General features: G+C 47.0%; 1 protein-coding gene across 7 annotated transcripts in view; it reads left to right on the top strand.

Annotated features, from left to right (window-relative positions):
* jakmip3 (Janus kinase and microtubule interacting protein 3) overlaps nucleotides 1-24,403 on the top strand; it is an 84,657-nt gene that overhangs the window by 10,141 nt on the left and 50,113 nt on the right. For all 7 annotated transcript variants that reach the window (XM_036960144.1, XM_036960143.1, XM_036960148.1 and 4 more), the window contains exons 2-3: nucleotides 9,664-9,906; nucleotides 10,885-11,127. In XM_036960144.1, coding sequence (XP_036816039.1) covers nucleotides 9,664-9,906; nucleotides 10,885-11,127 — 486 coding nt within the window. The remainder of the gene's footprint in view (nucleotides 1-9,663; nucleotides 9,907-10,884; nucleotides 11,128-24,403) is intronic.

The raw sequence follows: 24,403 nt of genomic DNA, 5'->3' as shown, positions 1-24,403 counted from the left end.
GCTCCTGGACTCTGTGTGCTCTGCTCCAGATGAACAGCTATCTACCCCCAGTAACAGTCCATGTCAAAGAGACCATTGTGACGTCTAATGATAGACACTACTGTCTGTCTGTGTGTCTGTGGAGACAAGGGGGTCCCTTCCCTGTTGTTTGGCTGTCTGAATGAACAATGCTCTCTGCTCTGCATGTATGACCCAAGGCATGTTTAGTTATATACTGTAGAGCAGGGTGTATGATATAACAGGTTTAGATATAGATAACAGGCTGTATGATATAACAGGTTTAGATATAGATAACAGGCTGTATGATATAACAGGTTTAGATATAGATAACAGGCTGTATGATATAACAGGTTTAGTTATAGAGAATAGTATATATTATATTAGTAGTATTACTATTACAGTATACCAGTATGTAATATATTAGTAGTATTATTATTACAGTATATAATATATTAGTAGTATTACAGTATACCAGTATATATTATATTAGTAGTATTACTATTACAGTATACCAGTATATAATATATTAGTAGTATTATTATTACAGTATATAATATATTAGTAGTATTACAGTATACCAGTATATATTATATTAGTAGTATTACTATTACAGTATACCAGTATATAATATATTAGTAGTATTATTATTACAGTATATAATATATTAGTAGTATTACAGTATACCAGTATATATTATATTAGTAGTATTACTATTACAGTATACCAGTATATAATATATTAGTAGTATTATTATTACAGTATAACAGTATATAATATATTAGTAGTATTACTATTGCAGTACATAATATATTAGTAGTATTACAGTATACCTGTATATCATATATTAGTAGTATTAGTATTACAGTATACCAGTATATACTATATTCATAGTATTACAGTATATAATATATTAGTAGTATTATTATTACAGTATACCAGTATATAATATATTATTAGTAGTATTATTACAGTATACCGGTATATAATATATTAGTAGTATTATTACAGTATACCAGTATATAATATATTAGTAGTATTATTATTACAGTATACCAGTATATACTATATTAGTATTATTATTATTACAGTATACCAGTATATAATATATTAGTAGTATTACTATTGCAGTATACCAGTATATAATATATTAGTAGTATTATTATTACAGTATACCAGTATATAATATATTAGTAGTATTATTATTATTACAGTATACCAGTATATCATATATTAGTAGTATTACAGTATACCAGTATATAATATATTAGTAGTATTACAGTGCACCAGTATATAATATATTAGTAGTATTATTACAGTATACCAGTATATAATATATTAGTAATAGTATTATTACAGTATACCAGTATATAATATATTAGTATTATTATCATTACAGTATACCAGTATATAATATATTAGTATTATTATTATTACAGTATACCAGTATATAATATATTAGTAGTATTACAGTATACCAGTATATAATATATTATTATTATTATTATTACAGTATACCAGTATATAATATATTAGTAGTATTACTATTGCAGTATCCCAGTATATAATATATTAGTAGTATTATTATTACAGTATATAATATATTATTAGTATTATTATTACAGTATACCAGTATATAATATATTAGTAGTATTACAGTATACCAGTATATAATATATTAGTAGTATTATTATTACAGTATACCAGTATATAATGTATTAGTAGTATTACAGTATACCAGTATATAATATATTAGTAGTATTACAGTATACCAGTATATAATATATTAGTAGTATTATTACAGTATACCACTATATAATATATTAGTAATAGTACTATTACAGTATACCAGTATATAATATATTAGTATTATTATTATTACAGTATACCAGTATATAATACATTAGTAGTAGTATTATTACAGTATATAATATATTAGTAGTATTAGTATGACATTATACCTGTATATAATATATTGGTAGTATTAGTATTATAGTATACCGGTATATAATATATTGGTAGTATTATTATTACTATTACAGTATTTCTACCTATTATTTTGACCTAGTAGTGACAATATCATTTACTGCATAAATGTCTTTCATTCGGTAAAATCTTCTGTAATTACTGCATATACTGTAAAGTGTTTAGGCTCTACAGTATGTGTGGTCTTCTCTGTTGGGCGTAATTAATTTAACGAATGACTGGGTCACCTATAGGACAGACATGGGGTGACACCATGGCCCTCCGGCTAGACTTGCCACACGTACTGAACCATCCCAGCTCCTGCACTGCAACACTGCTGCATGGCCAGCCGGTAATAACTCACTGAGGCCTGATGACAGCCTGTATGTCATCTCATGTCAAATGGATGCTTCAGGCTCTCTGTTAGAGCTCCAGTTAGGTTGGGGGTTTTCAGTTTTCACTCAGCGGTATGGCCTGCTGAGTGAAAAGTCAATTTTAGGACGGACAGACAGACAGACAGACAGACAGACAGACAGACAGACAGACAGACAGACAGATAGATAGATATCATTCATCATCGTTACTTTGAAGTTGCCAAGGCTCTCAGGGAGACTTGAGGGGCAAAGCTTGGAGGCCATATGGCTGGAGCTGTTACAAACTAATATATAGGCCTGTAGACTCTACAGACAGGGACAGGAGTTATGCTGGTTTACATGGCCTTGCTGGATGAGAGCTTAGAGTAGACCACAGAGGATAGTTATAACATCTGTAGACTAACAGAGGATAGTTATAACATCTGTAGACTAACAGAGGATACAGTTACAACATCTGTAGACTAACAGAGGATAGTTATAACATCTGTAGACTAACAGAGGATACAGTTATAACATCTGTAGACTAACAGAGGATAGTTATAACATCTGTAGACTAACAGAGGATACAGTTACAACATCTGTAGACTAACAGAGGATAGTTATAACATCTGTAGACTAGCAGAGGACACAGTTATAACATCTGTAGACTAACAGAGGATACAGTTATAACATCTGTAGACCAACAGAGGATAGTTATAACATCTGTAGACTAACAGAGGATACAGTTATAACATCTGTAGACCAACAGAGGATAGTTATAACATCTGTAGACTAACAGAGGATAGTTATAACATCTGTAGACAAGCAGAGGATACAGTTATAACATCTGTAGACTAACAGAGGATAGTTATAACATATGTAGACCAACAGAGGATAGCTATAACATCTGTAGACTAACAGAGGATAGTTATAACATCTGTAGACTAGCAGAGGATAGTTATAACATCTGTAGACTAACAGATGATAGTTATAACATCTGTAGACTAACAGAGGATACAGTTATAACATCTGTAGACCAACAGAGGATAGTTACAACATCTGTAGACTAACAGAGGATACAGTTATAACATCTGTAGACCAACAGAGGATTGTTATAACATCTGTAGACAAGCAGAGGATACAGTTATAACATCTGTAGACTAACAGAGGATAGTTATAACATATGTAGACCAACAGAGGATAGCTATAACATCTGTAGACTAACAGAGGATAGTTATAACATCTGTAGACTAGCAGAGGATAGTTATAACATCTGTAGACTAACAGAGGATACAGTTATAACATCTGTAGACTAACAGAGGATCGTTATAACATCTGTAGACCAACAGAGGAGAGTTATAACATCTGTAGACCAACAGAGGATAGTTATAACATCTGTAGACCAACAGAGGATAGTTATAACATCTGTAGACTAACAGAGGATACAGCTATTACATCTGTAGACCAATCCAGCCATGTAGAATTGGGCGGCAGGTAGCCTAGTGGTTAGAGCGTTGGACTAGTAACCGTAAAGGTTGCTAGATCGAATCCCCGAGCTGACAAGGTAAAAATCTGTCGTTCTGCCCCTGAACAAGGCAGTGCGGGTGTACACCGTTCCCCAGTAGGCCTTCATTGTAAATAAGAATTTGTTCTTAACTGACTTGCCTTGTTAAATAAAGGCTCAAATAAAATAAATAATGAATGTGTGAAGGAATGTGTGCCAATGGTTTAATTGAGACTATCTTTAGGTCTGCCCTGGAGAAGAGAAATCACACCCCTCCCTCCCTCCCTCCCTCCCTCCATCCGTCCCTCCCTCCCTCCCTCCCTCCCTCCCTCCCTCCCTCCCTCCCTCCCTCCCTCCCTCCCTCCCTCCCTCCCTCCCTCCCTCCCTCCCTCCCTCCCTCCCTCCCTCCCGTTAGTCACTCCCTCCCTCGCCCTCTCCCCCCTCTCTCCCTCCCATTAGTCACTGCCTCCCATTAGTCACACCCTCCCTCCCATTAGTCACTCCCTCCCTCCCATTAGTCACTCCCTCCCTCCCATTAGTCACTCCCTCCCTCCCATTAGTCACTCCCTCCCTCCCATTAGTCATTCCCTCCCTCCCATTAGTCACTCCCTCCCTCCCATTAGTCACACCCTCCCTCCCTCCTCCCATTAGTACTCTGTAATCTGTTGTTTGTCTAGCCATGCATACAGTACATTGTAGTGGTCCGTTCTGGTGCAGGGCTATTTGTGGTTGGTGTGCCTGGAGCAGCACCTGTCAGTCAGTGTTAAAGTGGTGGGAGAGACTCAATATGACCCCAAATAAACCTGTGGGTTACTAGGGGGACACGTACTATGTAGTATGACTTAGAGCCAGTGGGAACCCCTCTGCATGTAGGCTAGATATCAAGTCAGGAGGGGTCAGGGGGACACGTACTATGTAGTATGACTTAGAGCCAGTGGGAACTCCTCTGCATGTAGGCTAGATATCAAGTCAGGAGGGGTCAGGGGGACACGTACTATGTAGTATGACTTAGAGCCAGTGGGAACTCCTCTACATGTAGGCTAGATATCAAGTCAGGAGGGGTCAGGGGGACACGTACTATGTAGTATGACTTAGAGCCAGTGGGAACTCCTCTGCATGTAGGCTAGATATCAAGTCAGGAGGGGTCAGGGGGACACGTACTATGTAGTATGACTTAGAGCCAGTGGGAACTCCTCTGCATGTAGGCTAGATATCAAGTCAGGAGGGGTCAGGGGGACACGTACTATGTAGTATGACTTAGAGCCAGTGGGAACTCCTCTGCATGTAGGCTAGATATCAAGTCAGGAGGGGTCAGGGGGACACGTACTATGTAGTATGACTTAGAGCCAGTGGGAACTCCTCTGCATGTAGGCTAGATATCAAGTCAGGAGGGGTCAGGGGGACACGTACTATGTAGTATGACTTAGAGCCAGTGGGAACTCCTCTGCATGTAGGCAAGATATCAAGTCAGGAGGGGTCAGGGGGACACGTACTATGTAGTGTGACTTAGAGCCAGTGGGAACTCCTCTGCATGTAGGCTAGATATCAAGTCAGGAGGGGTCAGGGGGACACGTACTATGTAGTATGACTTAGAGCCAGTGGGAACTCCTCTGCATGTAGGCAAGATATCAAGTCAGGAGGGGTCAGGGGGACACGTACTATGTAGTATGACTTAGAGCCAGTGGGAACTCCTCTGCATGTAGGCTAGATATCAAGTCAGGAGGGGTCAGGGGGACACGTTCTATGTAGTATGACTTAGAGCCAGTGGGAAGTCCTCTGCATGTAGGCTAGATATCAAGTCAGGAGGGGTCAGGGGGACACGTACTATGTAGTATGACTTAGAGCCAGTGGGAACTCCTCTACATGTAGGCTAGATATCAAGTCAGGAGGGGTCAGGGGGACACGTACTATGTAGTATGACTTAGAGCCAGTGGGAACTCCTCTGCATGTAGGCTAGATATCAAGTCAGGAGGGGTCAGGGGGACACGTACTATGTAGTATGACTTAGAGCCAGTGGGAACTCCTCTGCATGTAGGCTAGATATCAAGTCAGGAGGGGTCAGGGGGACACGTACTATGTAGTATGACTTAGAGCCAGTGGGAACTCCTCTGCATGTAGGCTAGATATCAAGTCAGGAGGGGTCAGGAGACACATACTATGTAGCCAGTGGGAACTCCTCTGCATGTAGGTTAGATATCAAGTCAAATCAAACTTTATTTGTCACGTGCTGAATACAACAGGTGTAGACTTTACCGGGACATATTATATTTCACGTATTTACAAGCCCTTAACCAACAGTGCAGTTCAACAAAGAGTTAATAAAAATAAATAATAATAAGTAGACTAAAATAAAAAGCAACAATAAAATAACAATAACGAGGCTCTATACAGGGGGTATCTGTACTGAGTCAGTGTGGAGGCTCTATACAGGGGGTATCTGTACTGAGTCAGTGTGGAGGCTCTATACAGGGGGTATCTGTACTGAGTCAGTGTGGAGGCTCTTTACAGGGGGTATCTGTACTGAGTCAGTGTGGAGGCTCTATACAGGGCGTATCTGTACTGAGTCAGTGTGGAGGCTCTTTACAGGGGGTATCTGTACTGAGTCAGTGTGGAGGCTCTATACAGGGGGTATCTGTACTGAGTCAGTGTGGAGGCTCTTTACAGGGGGTATCTGTACTGAGTCAGTGTGGAGGCTCTTTACAGGGGGTATCTGTACTGAGTCAGTGTGGAGGCTCTTTACAGGGGGTATCTGTACTGAGTCAGTGTGGAGGCTCTATACAGGGGGTATCTGTACTGAGTCAGTGTGGAGGCTCTTTACAGGGGGTATCTGTACTGAGTCAGTGTGGAGGCTCTATACAGGGGGTATCTGTACTGAGTCAGTGTGGAGGCTCTATACAGAGGGTATCTGTACTGAGTCAGTGTGGAGGCTCTTTACAGGGGGTATCTGTACTGAGTCAGTGTGGAGGCTCTATACAGGGGGTATCTGTACTGAGTCAGTGTGGAGGCTCTATACAGGGGGTATCTGTACTGAGTCAGTGTGGAGGCTCTATACAGGGGGTATCTGTACTGAGTCAGTGTGGAGGCTCTATACAGGGGGTATCTGTACTGAGTCAGTGTGGAGGCTCTATACAGGGGGTATCTGTACTGAGTCAGTGTGGAGGCTCTATACAGGGGGTATCTGTACTGAGTCAGTGTGGAGGCTCTATACAGGGGGTATCTGTACTGAGTCAGTGTGGAGGCTCTATACAGGGGGTATCTGTACTGAGTCAGTGTGGAGGCTCTTTACAGGGGGTATCTGTACTGAGTCAGTGTGGAGGCTCTTTACAGGGGGTATCTGTACTGAGTCAGTGTGGAGGCTCTTTACAGGGGGTATCTGTACTGAGTCAGTGTGGAGGCTCTATACAGGGGGTATCTGTACTGAGTCAGTGTGGAGGCTCTATACAGGGGGTATCTGTACTGAGTCAGTGTGGAGGCTCTTTACAGGGGGTATCTGTACTGAGTCAGTGTGGAGGCTCTTTACAGGGGGTATCTGTACTGAGTCAGTGTGGAGGCTCTATACAGGGGGTATCTGTACTGAGTCAGTGTGGAGGCTCTATACAGGGGGTATCTGTACTGAGTCAGTGTGGAGGCTCTATACAGAGGGTATCTGTACTGAGTCAGTGTGGAGGCTCTTTACAGGGGTATCTGTACTGAGTCAGTGTGGAGGCTCTATACAGAGGGTATCTGTACTGAGTCAGTGTGGAGGCTCTATACAGAGGGTATCTGTACTGAGTCAGTGTGGAGGCTCTTTACAGGGGGTATCTGTACTGAGTCAGTGTGGAGGCTCTATACAGAGGGTATCTGTACTGAGTCAGTGTGGAGGCTCTATACAGGGGGTATCTGTACTGAGTCAGTGTGGAGGCTCTTTACAGGGGGTATCTGTACTGAGTCAGTGTGGAGGCTCTTTACAGGGGGTATCTGTACTGAGTCAGTGTGGAGGCTCTATACAGGGGGTATCTGTACTGAGTCAGTGTGGAGGCTCTTTACAGGGGGTATCTGTACTGAGTCAGTGTGGAGGCTCTATAGAGGGGGTATCTGTACTGAGTCAGTGTGGAGGCTCTTTACAGGGGGTATCTGTACTGAGTCAGAGTGGAGGCTCTATACAGGGGTATCTGTACTGAGTCAGTGTGGAGGCTCTTTACAGGGGGTATCTGTACTGAGTCAGTGTGGAGGCTCTATAGAGGGGGTATCTGTACTGAGTCAGTGTGGAGGCTCTATACAGGGGGTATCTGTACTGAGTCAGTGTGGAGGCTCTTTACAGGGGGTATCTGTACTGAGTCAGTGTGGAGGCTCTTTACAGGGGGTATCTGTACTGAGTCAGTGTGGAGGCTCTATACAGGGGGTATCTGTACTGAGTCAGTGTGGAGGCTATATACAGGGGGTACCGGTACAGAGTCAATGTGGAGGCTCTATACAGGGGGTATCTGTACTGAGTCAGTGTGGAGGCTCTATACAGGGGGTATCTGTACTGAGTCAGTGTGGAGGCTCTTTACAGGGGGTATCTGTACTGAGTCAGTGTGGAGGCTCTTTACAGGGGGTATCTGTACTGAGTCAGTGTGGAGGCTCTATACAGGGGGTATCTGTACTGAGTCAGTGTGGAGGCTCTATACAGGGGGTATCTGTACTGAGTCAGTGTGGAGGCTCTTTACAGGGGGTATCTGTACTGAGTCAGTGTGGTGGCTCTATACAGGGGGTATCTGTACTGAGTCAGTGTGGAGGCTCTTTACAGGGGGTATCTGTACTGAGTCAGTGTTGCAGGGGTACAGGTTAGTTGAGGTCATGTCTACATGTAGGTAGGGGTGAAGTGACTATGCATAGATAATAAAACAGCAAGTAGCAGCAGTGTACAAAATCTATGACCTGACCCGACCTACAATCTCTACAACCTACTGTAACAATGGATCTCCCTCATCTAAAGTGACAGCACAGTATGAATCCTCGGGGCATAACATCAAATCTTTCAGCATTTCAGAACACTGTCTCCAGTCCATCTGACTGAATGTGTTCTGAGTGGTTTTGCTGCTGGGCTGTGAGTGTCTGTGATGTTTGATGTTGCTCTGTCTGGTGTCTATCCGTCCGTCCATCTCTCTCTGTTGGTTAATAAGCTAGACATATACAGAGAGGTCTGTTCAACTTGGGCTATGAGTGTATGGAATGACATGACATGACAAGGTTTCCTCTAGTGAATGAGACTTCACCCTCTCCCTCTTACCCCCCCCCTCTCTCTCTCCCTCTGTCTGTCTGTCTGTCTGTCTGTCTGTCTGTCTGTCTGTCTGTCTGTCTGTCTGTCTGTCTGTCTGTCTGTCTGTCTCTCTCTCTCTCTCTCTCTCTCTCTCTCTCTCTCTCTCTCTCTCTCTCTCTCTCTCTCTCTCTCTCTCTCTCTCTCTCTCGCTTCCTCTCCATCTGTCACCCTCTCTCCCTCTCTCTCTCTCTCTCTCCATCTGTCACCCTCTCTCCCTCTCTCTCCGTCCGTCCGTCTCTCTCTCTCCCTCTCTCTCTCTCTCTCTCTCTCACTCACTCTCTCTCTCTCTCTCTCTCTCTCTCTCTCTCTCTCTCGCTTTCTCTCTGTCCGTCACCCTCTCTCTCCCTCTCTCTCTCTCTCTCCGTCCGTCCGTCTCTCTCTCTCTCTCTCCCTCTCTCTCTCTCTCCCTCCGTCCGTCCGTCTCTCTCTCTCTCTCTCCCTCTCACTCTCTCTCTCTCTCTCACTCACTCTCTCTGTCTCTCGCTTTCTCTCCGTCCGTCCGTCCCTCTCTCTCCCCCTCTTTCTCTCCCTCTCTCTCTCTTTCTTTCTCTCTCTTTCTCTAGGTTAGTAAGCTGGAGAGAGAGAAGAGCCATGAGGTGAGACATGAGCAACACAAGTCTACAGTGGTGGTGACTGAGCTGAAGGCCAAGCTCCACGAGGAGAAGACTAAGGAGCTCCAGGGGCTCAGGGAGACGCTGCTACGGACCCACGAGCTGGAGCTGATGAGGGTTATCAAGATCAAAGACGGAGAGATCCAGAGACTACAGGCGCTGGTTAATGCGCTGCGAGATGGATCCACAGACAAGGTACCATACAATACAACTTCATTGTCAAAATTGGAATCGGAAGTTCATATTTTTGCTGTCTTACGTTATTCCCAATCCCCTGGACACCACTGATACATACACACACAGGAGAGAATGTGAGCCCCCTGGACACCACTGATACATACACACACAGGAGAGAATGGGCGACCCCTGGACACCACAGATACGTACACACACAGGAGAGAATGTGAGCCCCCTGGACACCACTGATACACACACACACACATGAGAGAATGGAAGGCCCCTGGACCACACTGATACATACACACACAGGAGAGAATTGTCACCCTGGACACCACTGATACATATAAACACAGGAGAGAATGGGGGGGCCTGGACACCACTGATACATACACACATACAGGAGAGAATGGAGGCCCCTGGACACCACTGATACACACACACACAGGAGAGAATGGTCGCCCTGGACACCACTGATACACACACACATACAGGAGAGAATGTGAGCCCCCTGAACACCACTGATACACACACACACACAGGAGAGAATGGCAGCCCCCTGGACCACACTGATACATACACACACAGGAGAGAATGGGGCCCCCCTGGACCACACTGATACACACACACACAGGAGAGAATGGGAGCCTTCTGGACACCACTGATACATACACACACAGGAGAGAATGGAGGCCCCTGGACACCACTGATACACACACACGCAGTAGAGAATGGCCACCACTGATACACACACACACACAGGAGAGAATGGAGGCCCCTTGACACCACTGATACACACACACACAGGACAGGCTAGATACAGCACAGGTTCAGCTGCAGTGCAGCATCCTGGGAGATGTTTAGGTGGTAGTGGATTTTAGTAATGTTCTGATACAAGCAGCCAGTAGCCAGTCCAGTCCATCAGGGAACCTGCGGCGGACATTCTGGTTACTGGTCCACCACTCTAACCTCAGGGTAACCTACCCTCCCTGTCAGGTGAAGACGGCTCTGTTTGCGGAGGCGCGTGAGGAGGCCAGGCGTGGTTTTGAGGGGGAGAGGAGCAGACTACAGCAGGAGATCTATGAGCTGAAGGGCATGAAGAGACAGATGGAGGAAGCTCTGAACTTGGCCGTCCAGGCAGACAAGACCAAGGCTGCTGAGATACGGTCCGTCTATCATGTACACCAGGAGGAGATCACCCGCATCAAGAGGGAGTGTGAGAGGGAGATACGCAGACTGGTGAGAGGGATTTATACTCCTCATCACACACACACACACACACACACACACAGACACACACACACACACACACACACACACACACACACACACACACACACACACACACACACACACACACACACACACACACACACACACACACACACACACACACACACACACACACACACACACACACACAGCAGAGTGGACCTCATTACTTTATAAACTGTACATGTTATTTACAGTCCCATGATCCCTTCTGAATGAGAGTGTAATGTGTAATGGAGGGCTGATAACATGGTGTTTACTGTAATGGGCTTTAATGGGCTGTAGTGAGTAGAGATCAGGTGACCTGTGAGGAGAGCTCAGAGATCGTCCTGCATAGGGAGATCGTCCCTACATAGGGAACTACTTTTGGCCAGAGCTCTATTGGTTCTGGTCAAAGTAGTGAACTACATAGGATGTCATTTGGGATGCACTCTGATGTACTAAGCTCCAGGAGGCACCACTTTCCCGAAAGTCTGGTTCAGTCATCCATAGTGACATATCAATGTATACACTCCTGAATAGAAATAGCAATAGGCTAGCACTGCCCCAATACTGCCTCAGCAATAGGCTAGCACTGCCCTAATACTGCCTCAGCAATAGGCTAGCACTGTCCTAATACTGCCTCAGCAATAGGCTAGCACTGCACTAATACTGCCTCAGCAATAGAATAGCACTGCCCTAATACTGCCTCAGCAATAGGCTAGCACTGTCCTAATACTGCCTCAGCAATAGGCTAGCACTGTCCTAATACTGCCTCAGCAATAGAATAGCACTGCCCTAATACTGCCTCAGCAATAGGCTAGCACTGTCCTAATACTGCCTCAGCAATAGGCTAGCACTGTCCTAATACTGCCTCAGCAATAGAATAGCACTGCCCTAATACTGCCTCAGCAATAGGCTAGCACTGTCCTAATACTGCCTGTAATGAATGGGATTGGAACCAGGATATGAAGAATGAAGAAATTAGACACAGGAGGGTATGCGTTACCCTAATTATTGGTACGGCGTGATGAGGTCGCTAGGTACGGAACTCCTAACCATTTCAGAACACCTTTTACAGGAAATCTCTCTTGCTTAAAATACAAGCACGATGTATCCCGAGACATAACTGTAGCTCAGCGATATTGAGGAACGTTATCCTGCATGTTGCCAAATGTCAAGCACAACCGATGCTCATTTTTCACATCTGGATTTTAGTTTTTTTCCAAGGATGATTGATTTATGACTCAATCATGTCAGTTAAAAATGCTTTTAAAATGTCAGCCAGGACAACATGGATTTTGGCATAGTGTTCTCATTGGGCACTTCCTGTCTGTCTGTCTGTCTGTCTGTCTGTCTGTCTGTCTGTCTCTCTCTCTCTGTCTCTCTCTCTGTCTCTCTCTCTGTCTCTCTCTCTGTCTCTCTCTCTGTCTCTCTCTCTGTCTCTCTCTCTGTCTCTCTCTCTCTTCCCCTGCCTGTATGCCTGTCTGTATGCCTGTCTTCCCTCCTTCCTTCCTTCCTGATTTCCTTCCTGCCTTCCTTCTGTCTATCACACACACACACACACACACACACACACACACACACACACACACACACACACACACACACACACACACACACACACACACACACACACACACACACACACACACACACACACACACACACACACACACACACACACACACACACACACACACACACACACACACACACACACACACACACACACTGATGGGACGACACCCTCCGATGGTTCTTAGTCATAGATACGGTGATAGAGATGTACTATATATGTGTGGAACATAGCAACTGGCTATCTGGGAATGATACGGGCTGTCTGGAAGTAGAGAGGGCACTAAACCAATCATTTTTCACACACTGCTTTCCAATCACCTGTCCTGTCTCCCAAAGTGTGCACTTGTTCACTTCACATCATGGAGTTGAAAGGATGACTGGTATAAGAAATATGAGCCATGTTTACACCAATATGTGAGGAGGGAAGCATCTGCTTCTGGGAATGACTGTCTGGTCCTCTGTCAGTGGAGAGAGAGGAAGGTAAACTGAACCCTGTTCCCTGTACTCTGTGCTGTGTCTGAAGGAGGAGACGAGACACACAGCTGCATTGATAGAATCATGACTATACTTGATCTGAAACTCCCTAATGCCAGAGGGTTAATACCAGGTAGACAGGCACTAAGGTACAGAGAAGAGAAGAGAGAGAGGGGAGAAGGAGAATGAGAATAGGAAGGAGGAGAGGAGAGGAGAGGAGAGGAGAGGAGAGGAGAGGAGAGGAGAGGAGAGGAGAGGAGAGGAGAGGAGAGGAGAGGAAGTAGAAAAAAGGGGGAGAGGAGAGGGAGAAGAGGAGAGAAGATGAAGTAGAGAAGGTGGGAGAAGAGAGTGGTCTAAGAGCATCTCTAAACACCTTTCTTGAGTGTCTGCAGATGTCACGACTTCTGCCGAAGTCGTTGCCTCTCCTTGTTCAGGCGGTGCTCGGCGTTCGACGTCACCGGTCTTCTAGCCATCGTTGATCCATTTTTCATTTTCCATTGGTTTTGTCTTGTCTTCTTCCTACACACCTGGTTCCAATCCCATCCATTACCTGTTGTGTATTTAACCCTCTGTTTCCCCTCATGTCTTTTGTCAGAGATTGTTTATTGTCAGTGTTGTGTTTATTGTATAGGTGCGCGACGGGTCCTTGTACCCAGGTTTGTTTATATTCTATTCTTATCAGTGTTATGGAGCAGGTTACATGGACATTCATTAAAAGTCTCCATTTTACACGCCGTTTGACTCTCCTGCATCTGACTTCCCTGCCACCTATACACACGACTCTGACAGCAGATGGGTAGGTGCAGTCAATCTAGTTTTCACAGAACACAGTGAGTGAAGCCAGCTGGGAGACTCATCCAGACTTCCAAAATCATATTTCACTGCACTGCTAGGCTAAATGGATGCTGTGGTTCTGTGTGCCATGCTCCAGTGGTTGCTGGGATTTCTGAGCATCAGCAGGGCTTTTGGAATATTCTAAAGATTACATCTTGAGATCTGAAGCACCATGCTTTGAACAATTCTCTCAGTGTCTGTGTGTCTGTGTGTCTGTGGCCAACCAATGGTTAGCAGTATCTGTGTATCTGTGTATCTGTGTGTCTGTGTGTCTGTGGCCAACCAATGGTTAGCAGTGTCTGTGTGTCTGTGGCTTACCAATGATTAGCAGTGTCTGTGTGTCTGTGGCCAACGAATGGTTAGCAGTGTCTGTATGTCTGTGGCCAACCAATGGTTATCAGTGTCTGTGTGTCTGTGTGTCTGTGTGTCTGTGTGTCTGTGGCCAACCAATGGTTAGCAGTGTCTGTGTGTCTGTGGCTTACCAATGATTAGCAGTGTCTGTGTGTCTGTGGCCAACCAATGGTTAGCAGTGTCTGTATGTCTGTGGCCAACCAATGGTTAGCAGTGTCTGTGTTTCTGTGTGACTGTGGCCAACCGTTGGTTAGCAGTGTCTGTGTGTCTGTGTGTCTGTGGCCAACCAATGGTTAGCAGTGTCTGTGAGTCTGTGGCCAACCAATGGTTAGCAGTGTCTCTGTGTCTGTGTGTCTGTGGCCAACCAATGGTTAGAAGTGGCTGTGCTCTGTGTCTGTGTGTCTGTGGCCAACCAATGGTTAACAGTGTCTGTGTGTCTGTGGCTTACCAATGGTTAGCAGTGTCTGTGTGTCTGTGGCCTACCAATGGTTAGCAGTGTCTGTGTGTCTGTGGCCTACCAATGGTTAGCAGTGTCTGTGTGTCTGTGTGTCTGTGGCCTACCAATGGTTAGCAGTGTCTTTGTGTCTGTGTGTCTGTGGCCAACCAATGGTTAGCAGTGTGAACATGGACAGCAGCAGTGCAGCCTTTCTTCCTGCAGTGGACAGTGGGTTTTACAGCTAACCCAGGCTGAGACAGTTGACAGCAGACAGTGGGTTTTACAGCTAACCCAGGCTGATACAGTGGACAGTGGACAGTGAGTTTTACAGCTAACCCAGGCTGAGACAGTGGACAGTGGGTTTTACAGCTAACCCAGGCTGAGACAGTGGACAGTGGGTTTTACAGCTAACCCAGGCTGAGACAGTGGACAGTGGGTTTAACAGCTAACCCAGGCTGAGACAGTGGACAGTGGGTTTAACAGCTAACCCAGGCTGAGACAGTGGACAGTGGGTTTTACAGCTAACCCAGGATGAGACAGTGGACAGTGGGTTTTACAGCTAACCCAGGCTGAGACAGTGGACAGTGGGTTTTACAGCTAACTCAGGCTGACAGTGGACAGTGGGTTTTACAGTTAAACCAGGCTGAGACAGTGGAAGGTGGGTTTTACAGCTGACCCAGGCTGAGACAGTGGACAGTGGGTTTTACAGCTAACCCAGGCTGAGACAGTGGACAGTGGACAGTAGGTGTTCCAGCTAACCCAGGCTGAGACAGTGGACAGCAGCCAGTAGGTGTTCCAGCTAACCCAGGCTGAGACAGTGGACAGCAGCCAGTGGGTTTTACAGCTAACCCACACTGAGACAGTGGACAGTGGGTTTTACAGCTAAACCAGGCTGAGACAGTGGACAGCAGCCAGTAGGTGTTAAAGCTAACCCAGGCTGAGACAGTGGACAGTGGGTTTTACAGCTAACCCAGGCTGAGACAGTGGACAGTGGGTTTTATATTTAACCCTGGCTGAGACAGTGGACAGTGGGTTTTACAGCTAACCCAGGCTGAGACAGTGGGTTTTACAGCTAACCCAGGCTGAGACAGTGGACAGCAGCCAGTGGGTTTTACAGCTAACCCAGACTGAGACAGTGGACAGTGGGTTTTTACAGCTAACCCAGGCTGAGACAGTGGACAGTGGGTTTTACAGCTAACCCAGGCTGAGACAGTGGACAGTGGGTTTTACAGCTAACCCAGGCTGAGACAGTGGACAGTGGGTTTTATATGTAACCCAGGCTGAGACAGTGGACAGTGGGTTTTACAGCTAACCCAGGCTGAGACAGTGGGTTTTACAGCTAACCCAGGCTGAGACAGTGGACAGTGGACAGTGTGTTTTACAGCTAACCCAGGCTGAGACAGTGGACAGTGGGTTTTACAGCTAACCCAGGCTGAGACAGTGGACAGTGGGTTTTACAGCTAACCCAGGCTGAGACAGTGGACAGTGGACAGTGTGTTTTACAGCTAACCCAGGCTGAGACAGTGGACAGTGGATTTTACAGCTAACCCAGGCTGAGACAGTGGACAGTGGGTTTTACAGCTAGCCCAGGCTGAGACAGTGGACAGTGGGTTTTACAGCTAACCCAGTCTGAGACAGTGGACAGTGGGTTTTTACAGCTAACCCAGGCTGAGACAGTGGACAGTGGGTTTTTACAGCTAACCCAGGCTGAGACAGTGGACAGTGGGTTTTACAGCTAACCCAGGCTGAGACAGTGGACAGTGGGTTTTACAGCTAACCCAGGCTGAGACAGTGGACAGTGGGTTTAACAGCTAACCCAGGCTGAGACAGTGGACAGTGGGTTTTACAGCTAACCCAGGCTGAGACAGTGGGCAGTGGGTTTTACAGCTAACCCAGGCTGAGACAGTGGACAGTGGGTTTTAAAACTAACCCAGGCTGAGACAGTGGACAGTGGGTTTTACAGCTAACCCAGGCTGAGACAGTGGACAGTGGGTTTTACAGCTAACCCAGGCTGAGACAGTGGACAGTGGGTTTTACAGCTAACCCAGGCTGAGACAGTGGACAGTGGGTTTTACAGCTAACCCAGGCTGAGACAGTGGACAGTGGGTTTTACAGCTAACCCAGGCTGAGACAGTGGACAGTGGGTTTTATAGGTAACCCAGGCTGAGACAGTGGACAGTGGGTTTTACAGCTAACCCAGGCTGAGACAGTGGGTTTTACAACTAACCCAGGCTGAGACAGTGGACAGTGGACAGTGGGTTTTACAGCTAACCCAGGCTGAGACAGTGGACAGTGGGTTTTACAGCTAACCCAGGCTGAGACAGTGGACAGTGGGTTTTACAGCTAACCCAGGCTGAGACAGTGGACAGTGGGTTTTACAGCTAACTCAGGCTGAGACAGTGGACAGTGGGTTTTTACAGCTAACCCAGGCTGAGACAGTGGACAGTGGGTTTTTACAGCTAACCCAGGCTGAGACAGTGGACACTGGGTTTTACAGCTAACCCAGGCTGAGACAGTGGACAGTGGGTTTTACAGCTAACCCAGGCTGAGACAGTGGACAGTGGGTTTAACAGCTAACTCAGGCTGAGACAGTGGACAGTGGGCATTACAGCTAACCCAGGCTGAGACAGTGGACAGTGGGTTTTACAGCTAACACAGGCTGAGACAGTGGACAGTGGGTTTTACAGCTAACCCAGGCTGAGACAGTGGACAGTGGGTTTTACAGCTAACCCAGGCTGAGACAGTGGACAGTGGGTTTTACAGCTAACCCAGGCTGAGACAGTGGACAGTGGGTTTTACAGCTAACCCAGGCTGAGACAGTGGACAGTGGGTTTTTACAGCTAACCCAGCCTGAGACAGTGGACAGTGGACAGTGGGTTTTTACAGCTAACCCAGGCTGAGACAGTGGACAGTGGGTTTTTACAGCTAACCCAGGCTGAGACAGTGAACAGTGGACAGTGGGTTTTTACAGCTAACCCAGGCTGAGACAGTGGACAGTGGGTTTTTACAGCTAACCCAGGCTGAGACAGTGGACAGTGGGTTTTACAGCTAACCCAGGCTGAGACAGTGGACAGTGGGTTTTACAGCTAACCCAGGCTGAGACAGTGGACAGTGGGTTTAACAGCTAACTCAGGCTGAGACAGTGGACAGTGGGTATTACAGCTAACCCAGGCTGAGACAGTGGACAGTGGGTTTTACAGCTAACACAGGCTGAGACAGTGGACAGTGGGTTTTACAGCTAACCCAGGCTGAGACAGTGGACAGTGGGTTTTACAGCTAACCCAGGCTGAGACAGTGGACAGTGGGTTTTACAGCTAACCCAGGCTGAGACAGTGGACAGTGGGTTTTACAGCTAACTGAGGCTGAGACAGTGGACAGTGGGTTTTTACAGCTAACCCAGCCTGAGACAGTGGACAGTGGACAGTGGGTTTTTACAGCTAACCCAGGCTGAGACAGTGGACAGTGGGTTTTTACAGCTAACCCAGGCTGAGACAGTGGACAGTGGGTTTTACAGCTAACCCAGGCTGAGACAGTGGACAGTGGGTTTTACAGCTAACCCAGGCTGAGACAGTGGGTTTTTATAGCTAACCCAGGCTGAGACAGTGGGTTTTTACAGCTAACCCAGGCTGAGACAGTGGGTTTTACAGCTAACCCAGGCTGAGACAGTGGGTTTTTACAGCTAACCCAGGCTGAGACAGTGGACAGCAGACAGTGGGTTTTACAGCTAACCCAGGCTGAGACAGTGGACAGTGGATTTTACAGCTAACCCAGGCTGAGACAGTGGGTTTTTACAGCTAACCCAGGCTGAGACATTGGGTTTTACAGCTAACCCAGGCTGAGACAGTGGGTTTTTACAGCTAACCCAGGCTGAGACAGTGGACAGCTGTCACGTTCTGACCTTTATTTCCTTTGTTTTGTCATTATTTAGTATGGTCAGGGCGTGAGTTGGGGTGAGCAGTCTATGTTTGTTTTTCTATGATTTGGGGATTTCTATGTTTCGGCCTAGTATGGTTCTCAATCAGAGGCAGGTGTCATTAGTAGTCTCTGATTGAGAATCATACTTAGGTAGCCTGGGTTTCACTGTGTGTTTGTGGGTGATTGGTCCTGTCTCTGTGTTTGCACCAGATAGGGCTGTTTAAGTTTTCACGTTTCTTGTTTTGTTAGTTTGTTCATGTGTAGTTGCTTTATTAAAGAACCATGAATAGTAACCATGTTGCATTTTGGTCCTCCTCTCCTTCAACTCAAGAAAGCCGTTACAACAGCAGCCAGTGGGTTTTACAGCTAACCCAGGCTGAGAGAGTGGACAGTGGGTTTTACAGCTAACCCAGGCTGAGACAGTGGACAGCAGCCAGTTGGTTTTACAGCTAACCCAGGCTAAGACAGTGGACAGCAGCCAGTGGGTTTTACAGCTAACCCAGGCTGAGACAGTGGACAGTGGGTTTTACAGCTAACCCAGGCTGAGACAGTGGACAGTGGGTTTTACATCTAACCCAGGCTGAGACAGTGGACAGTGGGTTTTACAGCTAACCCAGGCTGAGACAGTGGACAGTGGGTTTAACAGCTAACCCAGGATGAGACAGTGGACAGTGGGTTTTACAGCTAACCCAGGCTGAGACAGTGGACAGTGGGTTTTACAGTTAACCCAGGCTGAGACAGTGGGTTTTACAACTAACCCAGGCTGAGACAGTGGACAGTGGACAGTGGGTTTTTCAGCTAACCCAGGCTTAGACAGTGGACAGTGGGTTTTACAGCTAACCCAGGCTGAGACAGTGGACAGTGGGTTTTACAGCTAACCCAGGCTGAGACAGTGGACAGTGGGTTTTACAGCTAACCCAGGCTGAGACAGTGGACAGTGGGTTTTACAGCTAACCCAGGCTGAGACAGTGGACAGTGGGTTTTACAGCTAACCCAGGCTGAGACAGTGGACAGTGGATTTTACAGCAAACCCAGGCTGAGACAGTGGACAGTGGGTTTTACAGCTAACCCAGGCTGAGACAGTGGACAGTGGGTTTTACAGCTAACCCAGGCTGAGACAGTGGACAGTGGGTTTTACAGCTAACCCAGGCTGAGACAGTGGACAGTGGGTTTTTACAGCTAACCCAGGCTGAGACAGTGGACAGTGGGTTTTACAGCTAACCCAGGCTGAGACAGTGGACAGTGGGTTTTACAGCTAACCCAGGCTGAGACAGTGGACAGTGGGTTTTTACAGCTAACCCAGGCTGAGACAGTGGACAGTGGGTTTTTACAGCTAACCCAGGCTGAGACAGTGGACAGTGGGTTTTACAGCTAACCCAGGCTGAGACAGTGGACAGTGGGTTTTACAGCTAACCCAGGCTGAGACAGTGGACAGTGGGTTTAACAGCTAACTCAGGCTGAGACAGTGGACAGTGGGTTTTACAGCTAACACAGGCTGAGACAGTGGACAGTGGGTTTTACAGCTAACCCAGGCTGAGACAGTGGACAGTGGGTTTTTACAGCTAACCCAGACTGAGACAGTGGGTTTTACAGCTAACCCAGGCTGAGACAGTGGGTTTTTACAGCTAACCCAGGCTGAGACAGTGGACAGTGGGTTTTTACAGCTAACCCAGGCTGAGACAGTGGACAGTGGGTTTTTACAGCTAACCCAGACTGAGACAGTGGGTTTTACAGCTAACCCAGGCTGAGACAGTGGGTTTTTACAGCTAACCCAGGCTGAGACAGTGGACAGTGGGTTTTACAGCTAACCCAGGCTGAGACAGTGGACAGTGGGTTTTACAGCTAATCCAGGCTGAGACAGTGGACAGTGGGTTTTACAGCTAACCCAGGCTGAGACAGTGGGTTTTTACAGCTAACCCAGGCTGAGACAGTGGACAGCAGACAGTGGGTTTTACAGCTAACCCAGGCTGAGACAGTGGACAGTGGGTTTTACAGCTAACCCAGGCTGAGACAGTGGACAGTGGGTTTTACAGCTAACCCAGGCTGAGACAGTGGACAGTGGGTTTTTACAGCTAACCCAGGCTGAGACAGTGGACAGTGGGTTTTACAGCTAACCCAGGCTGAGACAGTGGACAGTGGGTTTTACAGCTAACCCAGGCTGAGACAGTGGACAGTGGGTTTTTACAGCTAACCCAGGCTGAGACAGTGGACAGTGGGTTTTTACAGCTAACCCAGGCTGAGACAGTGGACAGTGGGTTTTACAGCTAACCCAGGCTGAGACAGTGGGTTTTACAGCTAACCCAGGCTGAGACAGTGGACAGTGGGTTTAACAGCTAACTCAGGCTGAGACAGTGGACAGTGGGTTTTACAGCTAACACAGGCTGAGACAGTGGACAGTGGGTTTTACAGCTAACCCAGGCTGAGACAGTGGACAGTGGGTTTTTACAGCTAACCCAGACTGAGACAGTGGGTTTTACAGCTAACCCAGGCTGAGACAGTGGGTTTTTACAGCTAACCCAGGCTGAGACAGTGGACAGTGGACAGTGGGTTTTTACAGCTAACCCAGGCTGAGACAGTGGACAGTGGGTTTTTACAGCTAACCCAGAGTGAGACAGTGGGTTTTACAGCTAACCCAGGCTGAGACAGTGGGTTTTTACAGCTAACCCAGGCTGAGACAGTGGACAGTGGGTTTTACAGCTAACCCAGGCTGAGACAGTGGACAGTGGGTTTTACAGCTAACCCAGGCTGAGACAGTGGACAGTGGGTTTTTACAGCTAACCCAGCCTGAGACAGTGGACAGTGGACAGTGGGTTTTTACAGCTAACCCAGGCTGAGACAGTGGACAGTGGGTTTTTACAGCTAACCCAGGCTGAGACAGTGGACAGTGGACAGTGGGTTTTTACAGCTAACCCAGGCTGAGACAGTGGACAGTGGGTTTTTACAGCTAACCCAGACTGAGACAGTGGGTTTTACAGCTAACCCAGGCTGAGACAGTGGGTTTTTACAGCTAACCCAGGCTGAGACAGTGGACAGTGGGTTTTACAGCTAACCCAGGCTGAGACAGTGGACAGTGGGTTTTACAGCTAACCCAGGCTGAGACAGTGGACAGTGGGTTTTACAGCTAACCCAGGCTGAGACAGTGGGTTTTTATAGCTAACCCAGGCTGAGACAGTGGGTTTTTACAGCTAACCCAGGCTGAGACAGTGGGTTTTACAGCTAACCCAGGCTGAGACAGTGGGTTTTTACAGCTAACCCAGGCTGAGACAGTGGACAGCAGACAGTGGGTTTTACAGCTAACCCAGGCTGAGACAGTGGACAGTGGATTTTACAGCTAACCCAGGCTGAGACAGTGGGTTTTTACAGCTAACCCAGGCTGAGACATTGGGTTTTACAGCTAACCCAGGCTGAGACAGTGGGTTTTTACAGCTAACCCAGGCTGAGACAGTGGACAGCTGTCACGTTCTGACCTTTATTTCCTTTGTTTTGTCATTATTTAGTATGGTCAGGGCGTGAGTTGGGGTGAGCAGTCTATGTTTGTTTTTCTATGATTTGGGGATTTCTATGTTTCGGCCTAGTATGGTTCTCAATCAGAGGCAGGTGTCATTAGTAGTCTCTGATTGAGAATCATACTTAGGTAGCCTGGGTTTCACTGTGTGTTTGTGGGTGATTGGTCCTGTCTCTGTGTTTGCACCAGATAGGGCTGTTTAAGTTTTCACGTTTCTTGTTTTGTTAGTTTGTTCATGTGTAGTTGCTTTATTAAAGAACCATGAATAGTAACCATGTTGCATTTTGGTCCTCCTCTCCTTCAACTCAAGAAAGCCGTTACAACAGCAGCCAGTGGGTTTTACAGCTAACCCAGGCTGAGAGAGTGGACAGTGGGTTTTACAGCTAACCCAGGCTGAGACAGTGGACAGCAGCCAGTTGGTTTTACAGCTAACCCAGGCTAAGACAGTGGACAGCAGCCAGTGGGTTTTACAGCTAACCCAGGCTGAGACAGTGGACAGTGGGTTTTACAGCTAACCCAGGCTGAGACAGTGGACAGTGGGTTTTACATCTAACCCAGGCTGAGACAGTGGACAGTGGGTTTTACAGCTAACCCAGGCTGAGACAGTGGACAGTGGGTTTAACAGCTAACCCAGGATGAGACAGTGGACAGTGGGTTTTACAGCTAACCCAGGCTGAGACAGTGGACAGTGGGTTTTACAGTTAACCCAGGCTGAGACAGTGGGTTTTACAACTAACCCAGGCTGAGACAGTGGACAGTGGACAGTGGGTTTTTCAGCTAACCCAGGCTTAGACAGTGGACAGTGGGTTTTACAGCTAACCCAGGCTGAGACAGTGGACAGTGGGTTTTACAGCTAACCCAGGCTGAGACAGTGGACAGTGGGTTTTACAGCTAACCCAGGCTGAGACAGTGGACAGTGGGTTTTACAGCTAACCCAGGCTGAGACAGTGGACAGTGGGTTTTACAGCTAACCCAGGCTGAGACAGTGGACAGTGGATTTTACAGCAAACCCAGGCTGAGACAGTGGACAGTGGGTTTTACAGCTAACCCAGGCTGAGACAGTGGACAGTGGGTTTTACAGCTAACCCAGGCTGAGACAGTGGACAGTGGGTTTTACAGCTAACCCAGGCTGAGACAGTGGACAGTGGGTTTTTACAGCTAACCCAGGCTGAGACAGTGGACAGTGGGTTTTACAGCTAACCCAGGCTGAGACAGTGGACAGTGGGTTTTACAGCTAACCCAGGCTGAGACAGTGGACAGTGGGTTTTTACAGCTAACCCAGGCTGAGACAGTGGACAGTGGGTTTTTACAGCTAACCCAGGCTGAGACAGTGGACAGTGGGTTTTACAGCTAACCCAGGCTGAGACAGTGGACAGTGGGTTTTACAGCTAACCCAGGCTGAGACAGTGGACAGTGGGTTTAACAGCTAACTCAGGCTGAGACAGTGGACAGTGGGTTTTACAGCTAACACAGGCTGAGACAGTGGACAGTGGGTTTTACAGCTAACCCAGGCTGAGACAGTGGACAGTGGGTTTTTACAGCTAACCCAGACTGAGACAGTGGGTTTTACAGCTAACCCAGGCTGAGACAGTGGGTTTTTACAGCTAACCCAGGCTGAGACAGTGGACAGTGGGTTTTTACAGCTAACCCAGGCTGAGACAGTGGACAGTGGGTTTTTACAGCTAACCCAGACTGAGACAGTGGGTTTTACAGCTAACCCAGGCTGAGACAGTGGGTTTTTACAGCTAACCCAGGCTGAGACAGTGGACAGTGGGTTTTACAGCTAACCCAGGCTGAGACAGTGGACAGTGGGTTTTACAGCTAATCCAGGCTGAGACAGTGGACAGTGGGTTTTACAGCTAACCCAGGCTGAGACAGTGGGTTTTTACAGCTAACCCAGGCTGAGACAGTGGACAGCAGACAGTGGGTTTTACAGCTAACCCAGGCTGAGACAGTGGACAGTGGGTTTTACAGCTAACCCAGGCTGAGACAGTGGACAGTGGGTTTTACAGCTAACCCAGGCTGAGACAGTGGACAGTGGGTTTTTACAGCTAACCCAGGCTGAGAAAGTGGACAGTGGGTTTTACAGCTAACCCAGGCTGAGACAGTGGACAGTGGGTTTTTACAGCTAACCCAGGCTGAGACAGTGGACAGTGGGTTTTTACAGC

The sequence above is a fragment of the Oncorhynchus mykiss genome, chromosome 23 (genome assembly GCF_013265735.2).
Source record: "Oncorhynchus mykiss isolate Arlee chromosome 23, USDA_OmykA_1.1, whole genome shotgun sequence".
In the NCBI taxonomy this organism is placed as follows: Eukaryota; Metazoa; Chordata; class Actinopteri; order Salmoniformes; family Salmonidae; genus Oncorhynchus; species Oncorhynchus mykiss.
This window is presented reverse-complemented; position numbering and strand designations above follow the sequence as displayed.